The 10,834-nt window shown below is 41.0% G+C and overlaps 1 protein-coding gene across 2 annotated transcripts; it reads left to right on the top strand.

The window, feature by feature from the left end:
• Positions 1 to 863: 863 nt before the first annotated feature.
• Positions 864 to 5,856, top strand: pgap4 (post-GPI attachment to proteins GalNAc transferase 4). Of its 2 annotated transcripts, XM_035778863.2 has the most exons (3): positions 864 to 1,828; positions 1,941 to 2,523; positions 3,004 to 5,856. In XM_035778863.2, exon 3 carries the CDS (start codon positions 3,472 to 3,474, stop codon positions 4,660 to 4,662), a length of 1,191 nt encoding a protein of 396 aa, XP_035634756.1. In that variant the 5' UTR covers positions 864 to 1,828; positions 1,941 to 2,523; positions 3,004 to 3,471; the 3' UTR covers positions 4,663 to 5,856. The 2 variants fall into 2 exon arrangements, with proteins under 2 accessions (XP_035634756.1, XP_035634757.1); XM_035778864.2 differs by lacking the exon at positions 1,941 to 2,523.
• Positions 5,857 to 10,834: the final 4,978 nt, after the last annotated feature.

The following is a 10,834-nucleotide window of genomic DNA, read 5'->3' on the forward strand; positions in this document are numbered from 1 at the left end:
TCACTCCCCCATATCTGAGATACCTACTGCAACCCTCATCCTCCACATACAACACACGTTCTGCCAGTCAAATTCTGTTAAAGGTCCCCAAAGCACACACATCCATGGGTTGCACCTCTTTTCAGTTCACTGCAGCTAGCGACTGGAGTGAGCTGCAACAAACACTCAAACTGGACAGTTTAATCTCAATCTCTTCATTCAAAAACTCAATCATGAACACTCTTACTGACAGTTCTGGAGGCTTTGTGTGATGTATTGTTGTCTCTATCTTCTTGCCCTTTGTGCTGTTGTCTGCCCAATAATGTTTGTACCATGTTTTGTGCTGCTACCATGTTGTGTTGCTACCATTCTGTTGTCATGTGTTGCTGCCTTGCTATGTTGTTATCTTAGGTCTCTCTTTATGTAGTGTTGTCTCTCTTGTTGTGATGTGTGTTTTGTCCTATATTTATATTTTATGATTTTTGAAAATGTTTAATCCCAGCCCCATCCCCGCAGGAGGCCTTTAGGATAGGCCGTCAATTGTAAATACGATTTTTTTTCTTAACTGACTTGCTAGTTAAAGGTTAAATAAAAAATACAAAATGAATAACACCTGCCAGTATATCTTCCAAACAACGGCTTCTCAGGCATTATTACTTAAGTATCCACCAATCCAAAGAAAGAATAGGCGGGAGCTCGAAAGCCCACCTTGCTGCTTTTTGCACGACGACTCCCATTGTTACCGCAACGTGTATGGGGTCAATTTCACACCATATGTATTGAATTCTAAACAACATAAATTGTGAACATGAAAAATAAAGTTGAGAATGTATATTATATTTTCGAGGACGGGTGAAATAATGGATGTTGAAATCAGAAACCAAACAATTGAAAGCAAAATGTATAGAATTGTAAACAAAAAATCAGACATCAAAACCCCCAAAAATGTTAACAAATAATTTTAAAGCGAAAGCAAATCTCTATGACAAATGATTACAATTTTTTTTAAACGAATACAAAATGAATGCAAAACTAATGCCAAATGAATGCAAAACTTTCCCAGCAACCAATCCTATTGAAATACATTTAGCCTACGCTCTTGCCTGCATGTGCTACCTTTTGGTTACGCTACTAGTATTTTTGCTTCTATGTCTGTTTCTTTGCTTTCACTGCCAGTCTTTTCGATTGCGAGTTTTGGCATTATTATTCCGTGAAGGGCGGGATTTAGAGGGAGGCGTAGACAATGAGTCTCCATTGGTTCGCTAGTTTTTGGAGTGAGGGTTCGTTTTAGCCCAATCGATGAACATGATAGACAGGCTTTTTTCTATTTTATTTTACAAATTTGGGGATTTTGCCTTTGTCTTATTTTTGTTTACAGTTAGCTGTCAATTGTTTGGTTTTTGATTTCAACATCCATTATTTCACCCGTCCTCGAAAATATACTGTTAACATTCTTAACTTTATTTTTAATGTTCACGATTTGTTTTCTTTTTAATTCAATACATATGGTACGGATAAGTAAAAGATTTTAAGCGCTCTGCGTTCTCCCCTCAACGTCTCCCATATCAGACAGTATGCTCTCTGAAGCCTCGTTCGCAAAACCATATGCACTCCGTTATGTTACGCCGGATGTCATGCATTTCAATTGGTACATCCCCTTGCGGTTGAACGCTCCGTTGCGATACGAACAGCGCATATTTTGATATTTTTCTAACTTTTCCTCGTCTTCAGTCCAGAGTCCGTCGAAGAACAGGAAGTTACCAAACCACAAGAGATGGAAATATGTTTTTAGGAAATGGCTTTATGGGATAGCTAGCAACTTGTTGTGAACAATTACCCATTCCTTAAAGTGAGTACTATTTTAATAGTATTGTTGAATAATACACAATACAATTATATTGTATGGCCTCCCATTTAAGTGTATTGTGATAATGACTTTGTATTTTAATTCTAATTATTAGGTGGATCTTGCTAGCTGCAATGTTATCTTCAACCTAGCCTTCCTTTAGCTAGCTGCTGGTAACAGTTAGCTGATCTGCAGTGCAAACTATCTTGACTTTGTATAAAGGTAGAGGAACTTGTTGAGGGAAAAGTAATTAAACATGTTTAATAACCTCAAGCTATATATTTGTCCTGTTTCTTGAACGAAAAGGTCATATTTTGCAATATCACAAAATAAATTCAATCTCTGACGAGAGACAGGCTCTCCTCCATTTTGCGACTTTTACTAAGACCACACCAAAGACGTTTTAACTAACCCAAGATAGACCACATCCTGTCCTTTCCAATGGAAACAAATGCATCCTAGTGGGCAGAACCAAGTACAAGCTAGCGATATCTGCCTCATTGTTCAATCTGTAACTAGTCTTATTCAGTAGCCGGGCAAGACTCAGTGAAAACGACGTAAAGATATACGTTACGATGTAAACCGGGCATCAGGTGTTGTTGGAAGATCACCATTTTAAAATGCAAAACTTAAGTGCGCATTTTGAAACAACCCTTGATTCTAGCTACCGCAACTATGTTACCACATTGGAAGTTATGGTGAGACTGTTTATTTGTTGCTTCAACCATATATCTAACGCAGTATAGACTAAGGAAAATAGATGTTTAATATTTTGCTGCTATTTTTTTCCTGGACAGCACAGTAGCCTATTTAGTAATGTAAATGGGTTTATGTTGATCATTCTATTCTCTGTATGTTGACCCGATTATGCACAACGGTGTGCTGTAGCAATAGCCAGGTAACGTGGGGCACTAACTCGCTTGTTACCGATATAATCTTAAAATGTACAATCAAACGAATTTGTAATTCGTTGTAATTGTACTGGTTCACACACAGCGATAGGATGCCTAAAAACAATGGACTATATAAAGTCAGACGTGACATTTCATTAAATAGTTAATGTTGCCGTATAGTAATTGAAGCTTTGGGTACAGTCTACACCTGGCTAGTCATGTTATTTGGGTGTGCCTCCAATTTGAATAGCCTGAGCAAAATGAATAACATTATTTTTTTCATAGTTTCTCCTGGAACATGGGATCTAATGGAACCGTGGAATGCTGCAGGTAGCAGCAGAGTTTGTAGATGGTCTACAGTTGGATACTTTTAATTGGCTTTTCCTTGGCCAGAGATACTTGGACAATATCAAACGTGGATATCTAATTTTGTACACATTTTGCTGGAGGATAAAAGCTATGAAAAGCAACCATATCAATGCTTTGCGTACAGAGCTTTTATTTTTGCTGTTCCGGTCTGGTTGCTTTGACATCAGTTTTCACTACACTAGTTCGCCTTTAGCCACCACAACTCTTTCACACAGCCAACCTGGAAATTAACAGTTGTACGAAGGCGTTGCCAAACCCTGACATTGCAAACAGCTCAGATCAAATATCCCCTTTTACATAAGGTTTGTTAAATCATTATTGAGACCTGAATCTTTTTTTTACATTTTTTTTTTTTACTCAACACTACAATACTCATCTTTACCAATGCCTCGATGGAAAGCTCTGGCGAGCCAGCATTTACGGTGGTCCAGCCCTGTTGCCCAAGGACTAGTTTTATGTATCATAACGTTTGGCATCGTACTGCCGTTGTGCTGCCACAGGCTACTCTATTCCTACTACTACATTAAATCGATGTACTTGAATGACATGAGCGATCAGTTTCTAGCGGAGAGCTACGAGAGAGGGCAGGAGGCTTTGGAATTCTGGGAGGCGTCACGGTCTACCACCGGGTCGGCTGGCTTTTCCAACATCGCCAAGGGATCCGAGCTGTTGATCACTGTGGTAACGGCCAGGCGAACGGAGGGCAAGGAATTTCACTATCTGCTTCAAGTGATGCAGCGGCTGGTTTCCCTCCTGAGAGGATGCAGCGAGGGGCGGCGTTGCGCTGAAGTGCTGGTGTGTGATGTGGAAAGCGGTCCCCTGGACAACGAGGATGCGGCGCTACTGGAGAGCCAGTTCTTGGTGGTGCGGAGGTCCCTGGAGGAGCAGTGGAAGAACCAGGCTCACGTCAACACCTTTGAGAGGGAGAAGAGGGACTACGTCTACTGTCTGCGCAAAGGATGGGAGCTGGCAAGCCCCAAAAACATGATGGTCCTTGAGGACGACGCATTACCCAGGGCGGACTTCTTTGCCGTGATCCAAGATTTACTCTCGCGGCGCTTCGCCCTCCACACCCTCTACGTCAAGCTCTACCACCCGGAGAGGCTGCAGCGCTACTGGAACCCCGAACCCTACCGCATCCTGGAATGGGTGGGACTTGGACTAGTCGGGGCTACCGCACTCCTCCTAATCCTTAGTCACGGTACACCTTTCTCTTTCTCCCTCTCCACCACCCACCTCCTCTTCCTCACTTTGTACATCATGGTCGCCGTAGAGCTGGCTGGTCGGCATTACCTACTCGAGGTACGGCGCTTCTCGCCGCAGCTCTACGCCGTGTCCCCGGCGACCGAGTGCTGCACACCTGCCATGCTGTTTCCGGGTAACTCATCCCTCAGGGCGGCGGAGTACCTGGATGGATCATTCTGCATCAAGGGCAATGCTAAGGACATGGTTCTGTATCAGATGGCTCGGACTATAACCGGAGAGAGAGCGCACAGCATAGAGCCCAACCTGGTCTCCCACATCGGGGCTTTCTCCTCAGTCAGGGCCAACCCATCCAGGCCTAGACTTCTTTGAGGAACACCTGAAAAGAGATTTGAGGCTGCGTCCCAGATTGCACTGTATTCCCTATATAGTGCACTATTAGGCCAATAGAGCTCTGGTCAAAAGTAATGCATGTAGGGAATAGGGTGGCATTTAATCAGGGTTGGAGACTATTCCATTTCAACTCAGGAAGTAAACTGAATTGAAATGGAATTTACTCCAATCCTTTGTTAAATATGACTGAATATCACCATACAGGGTTACCTAACACTCCATAGGGATACATAGCACTGTGTTAACATCCCTGACATATACCCAAATCCAACCAATGGTGCCTGTAATGATCGTCCTTGATGGACATTGAAGGTCTCTATCCAGCCTACTGTAAGATTTTACCCATGTAAATGGATCTATTTAACCCATCTAGGCTAGATCTATTTCACTTATGCAATATTTGGGTACACTCCACACACATTGGGTACACTTTGGAATACAGTATGTTCTATGTTGGCATAACCATGTACTGCATATCCCCTGAAGGTTCAAATGAGATGTATCATTTAAAATACCAAAACGTATTGCTGTAGTTGTTGAACTAAGGCTAATGATAATCAAAGGATTAACTACTTTAACAGGTTGTTAAAATCTAATTTAACCATTGGACAATGGCAATATTACTGGACTGTGACACTTTGAATGTCTGACACTTTGAATGTCTGAAAGAAAAACAATTAAATATATTAAGATATACTCTTTAAACCTTTGTGTTTATTTAGTGATTTGATGCTGTGTGCTTACATCATACATGCTGTACACTGAGTGTAAAAAATGTTAGGAACAGGGGCTCTTTCCATGACATAGACTGACCAGGTTAATCCAGGTGAACGCTGCTGTGTTTTTCGCTCTCCAGTTTCCCGTTTGTATCAGGAATGATTCACCACCCAAAGGACATCCAGCCAACTTGACAACTGTGGGAAGCATTGGAGTCAACATGGCCAGCATCCCTGTAGAATGCTTTCGACACCTTGTAGATTCCATTCCCTGATGAATTGAGGCAGTTGAGGGCAAAAGGGGGTGCAACTCAATATTATGGTGTTCCTACTGTTTTGTACACTCCTGTTGACCTTAGACACTGTATAACTAGCATCCATGTGTGTTTAATCACTTTCCGTTTTTTGAATACTACACTGTGGACACTTAACACTTCTAATAAAATAATACACATCATGTAAGGTTTTTTTGCCAATACTTAATTGATACATTTGAGTTTGGATGGAATGTTTAACTAATAGACCTGTTTAGAAAACAAAACAAGTTCTCCCACTTTTCGATGTGCCCCTATACCTATATATACAGTGCACTGTGTATACATAGTAGTTACATAGCATTGACTCCGGAAGACTAATGTCCATTTCGTCAGAATGAAAATACAGTGTTGATAGGTATGTTATTGTGAGGCTAAATAAACAGGGACAGTGTATGTACACATAGTTAACTTTATACTGAACAAAAATATGAACGCAGCAATTTAAAAGATTTTACTGTTACAATTCATATAAGGAAGTCAGTCAATTATAAATGTATTAGACCCTAATCAATGGATTTCACATGACTGGGAATACAAATGTTGGTCACAGATAACAACAAATAACGGTAGGGGTGTGGATCAGAAAACCAGTCCGTATCTGGTGTGACCACAATTTGTCTCATGCAGCGCGAAATCTCATTCTCATAGAGTTGATCAGGCTGTTAATTGTGGCCTATGGAATGTTATCAAGTCAAATTTTATTTGACACATACACATGGTTAGCAGATGTTAATGTGAGTGTAGCGAAATGCTTGTGCTAGTTCCAACCATGCAGTAATATCTAACAAGTAATCTAACCTAACAATTTCACAACTACCTTGTACACACAAGTGTAAAGGAATGAATAAGAATATGTACATAAAAATATATGAATGAGTGATGGCCGAACGGCATAGGCAAGATGCAGTAGATGGTATATAGTACAGTATATACATATGAGATGAGTAATGTAGGGTATGTAAACATTATATAAAGTGGTATTGTTTAAACTTCCTAGTGATACATTTATTACATCAATTATTATACTCCTTCAATGGCTGTGTGAAGTTGCTGGATCTTGGCGGGAACTGGAACACGCTGTCGATCCAGAGCATCCCAACCATGTTCAATGGGTGACACGTCTGGTGAGTATGCAGGGCATGGAAGAACTGTAACATTTTCAGCTTCCAGGAATTGTGTACAGATCCTTGCGACATGGGGCCATGCATTGTCATGCTGAAACATGAGGTGATGGCAGCGGACGAATGGCAATGGGCCTAAGGATCTCGTCACAGTATCTCTGCATTCAAATTGCCATCAATAAAATGCAATTGTGTTTGTTGTCCATAGCTTATGCCTGCCCATACCATAAATCCACAGCCACCATGGGGCACTCTGTTCGCAACGATGACAGCAAACCGCTCACCCACACGACGCTATACCCATGGTCTGCAGGTGAGGACAGTTGGACGTACAGACAAATTCTCTAAAACGACATTGGAGGTGGCTTATGATAGAGAAATGAACATTCAATACCCTGAAAACAGCTCTGGTGGACATTCCTGCAGTCAGCATGCCAATTGCAAACTCCCTCAAAACTTGAGACATCTGTGGCATTGTGTTGGGTGACATTTGTGGCCTCTTTATTGTTCCCAGCACAAGGTGCACTTGTGTAATGATCATGCTGTTTCATCAACTTTTTGATATGGCACACTTGTCAGGTGGATAGAATATCTTGGCAAAGGAGAAATGCTCACTAACAGTGATGTAAACACATTTGTGCACAACATTTGAGAGAAACAAGCTTTCTGGGATCTTTCATTTCAACGCATAAAACATGGGAACAACACTTTACATGTTTATATTTTTGTTCAGTGTAGTTAAAGACAATTGTTATACGTATTTGCAGTTTGTGTGATTACACATTGACATTTTTCTGTGCTTCAGATTTTCAAGCAGCTCAAATTGTCCCTAAACGGCTCACCTTAATCACCTTAACACTATAGTTTTAGATCATAAAATTATGATAATAGTTGGAAGTACTGTGTAATACTGTATTTGCACAGTACCCTTCTATGTAACATGGCTGTAAATGCAAATATATAGAGACACTGTGGAATCCATCCTGTTTTCTACTATCATAGCCATTAAAATTAGAATTGGCCTAATGGTGAAATCCCTGAGCGGTTACCTTCCTCCCCAGCAACTGAGGTAGGAAGGATACCTACAGTTGAAGTCAGAAGTTTACATATACTTAGGTTGGAGTCATTAAAACTAGTTTTTAAACTACTCCACACATTTCTTGTTAACAAACTACAGTTCTGGCAAGTCGGTTAGGACATCTACTTTGTGCAGGACACAATTCATTTTTCCAACAACTGTTTACAGACAGTTTATGTCACTCACAATTCCAGTGGGTCAGAAGTCTACATACACAACACTGTGCCTTTAAACAGTCTGGAAAATTCCAGAAAATGATGTCATGGCTTTAGAAGCTTCTGATAGGCTAATTGACAACATTTGAGTCAATTGGAGGTGTACCTGTGGATGTATTTCGAGGCCGACCTTCAAATTCAGTGCCTCTTTGCTTGACATCCTGGGAAAATCAAAAGAAATAAGCCAAGACCTCAGAAAAAAAATCTGTTTCATCCGTGGGAGGAATTTACAAATGCCTGCAGGTACCACGTTCATCTGTACAAAAAATACCATGGGACCACGCATCCGTAATACCGCTCAGGATGGAAGCGCGTTCTGTCTCCTAGAGATGAACGTACTTTGGTGTCGAAAAGTGCAAATCAATCCCAGAGCAACAACAAAGGACCTTGTGAGGATGCTGGAGGACACTGGTACAAAAGTATCTATATCCACAGAAAAATGAGTCCTATATTGACATAACCTGAAAGATCACTCAGCAAGTAAGAAGCCACTGCTCCAAAACCGCCATAAAACAAGCCAGACTGGGGCAGTGGTCTAAAGGATGCAGCGCTAGCTGTGCCACCAGAGATTCTGGGTTCGCGACCGGGAGGCCCATGGGGCGGTGCACAATTGGCCTAGGATCTTCCGAGTTAGGGAGGGTTAGGCCGGCAGGGATATGTCTCATCGAGCACTAGCAACTCCTGTGGCGGGCCGGGCGCAGTGCACGCTGACCAGGTTGCTAGGTGTACGGTGTTTCCTCCGACACATTTGTGCGGTTGGCTTCCGGGTTGGATGTGCATTGTGTCAAGAAGCAGTGCGGCATAGTGGGTTGTGTTACGGATGACGCATGGCTCTCGACCTTCGCCTCTCCCGAGTCCATACGGGAGTTGCAGAGATTAGACAAGACAGTAACTACTACCAATTGGATACTACAAAAGGGGGGTATAACATTATAATAATAAAAAGCCAGACTACGGTTTGGGGGCAAAGATCGTACTTTTTGAAGAAATGTCCACTGGTCTGATGGAACAAAAATAGAACTGTTTGGCCATAATGACCATCGTTATATTTGGTGGAAAAAGGGGGAGGCTTGAAACCCAAAGAACATCATCCCAACTGTGAAGCACGGGGGTGGCATCATCATGTTGTGGGGGTGCTTTGCTGCAGGAGGGATTGGTGCACTTCACAATATAGATGGCTTCGTGAGGAAAGGAAATTATGTGGATATATTGAAGCAACATCTCAAGACATCAGTCAGGAAGTTGAAGCTTGGTTGCAAATGGGTGTTCCAAATGGACAATGACCCCAAGCATACTACCAAAGTTGTGGCAAAATTGCTGAAGGACATCAAAGTCAAGTTATTGGAGTGGCCATCACAATGCACTGACCACAATCCTATAGAACATTTGTGGGCAGAACTGAAAAAGTGTGTGCGAGCAAGGAGACCTACAAACCTGACTCAGCTACACCAGCTCTGTCAGGAGGAATGGACCAAAATTCACCCAATTTATTGTTGGAAGCTTGTGGAAGGCTATCCGAAACATTTGACCCAAGTTAAAAAATTTAAAGGCAATGCTACCAAATACTAATTGAGTGTATGCAAACTTGTGACCCACTGGGAATGTGATGAAAGAAATAAAACCTGGATTAAGTCATTCTCTCTACTATTATTCTGACATTTCACATTCTTAAAATAAAGTGGTGATCCTAACTGACCTAAGACAGGGAATTTTGACTAGGATTAAATGTCAGGAATTGTGAAAAACTGAGTTTAAATGTATTTGGCTAAGGTGTATGTAAACTTCTGACTTCAACTGTATTTCTTTGAAGTTACTGGGTGTATTGATACATCATCCAAAGTGTAATTAATAACCACGCTCAAAGGGATATTCAATGTCTGCTTTTAATTATTTTTGACTCCTTCTGACCCTTTTTTTGCAATGCAAAAACCTCCCTGTTTTTTTGTGGTTTGAATCTGTGTTTGAAATGTACTGCTCAACTGAGGGACCTTACAATTATTTGTATGTGTGCGGCGGTACAGAGAGGAGGTAGTCATTACAAAATAATGTTAAACTCTATTGCACACAGTAAGTCCATGCAACTTATGTGACTTGTTAAGCAAATTGTTACTCCTGAACTTAGTGCCTCAGAAAGTATTCATACCCCTTGACTTAATTCCACATTTTGTGTTACAGCCTGAATTCAAAATTGATTAAATATGTTTTCTCACCCATCAACACACAATACCCCATAATGACAAGTGAAAATACACTTCCCCAGATATACACTTTATTAAAATTCTATCTCTGCAACAGTTCCTTGGAGAATCATGGGATAGTTTCTGCTCTGACATGCACTGTCAACTGTGAGGTATTATATAGACAGGTGGGTTTCTTTCTAAATCATGTCCAAACAATTTAATTGGCCACAGGTGGACTCCAAGTTGCAGTGACATCAAGGATCATCAAAGGAAATTGGATACATCTGAGCTCAATTTGGAGTGTCATAGCAAAGGGGTGTGAATACTTACAGTATACAAATGAGATCTGTATTTAATTTTAAATACATTTGCAAAAATGTCTAAACATGTTCACTTTGTCATTATGGGGTATTGTGTGTAAATGGTTGACAAAAAAAACAAGTAATCCCTTTTGAATTTATGCTGTAAAACAACTAAATGTGGAATAAGTCAAGGGGTATGAATACTTTCAGAAGGCACTGTAT

Source organism: Oncorhynchus keta, chromosome 10, assembly GCF_023373465.1.
Source record: "Oncorhynchus keta strain PuntledgeMale-10-30-2019 chromosome 10, Oket_V2, whole genome shotgun sequence".
Classification (NCBI taxonomy): Eukaryota; Metazoa; Chordata; class Actinopteri; order Salmoniformes; family Salmonidae; genus Oncorhynchus; species Oncorhynchus keta.

What these genes read in the sequence shown, in the direction of transcription:
- pgap4 (XM_035778863.2), top strand. Translation starts at nt 3,472, where the DNA reads ATGCCTCGATGGAAAGCTCTGGCGAGCCAGCATTTACGGTGGTCCAGC.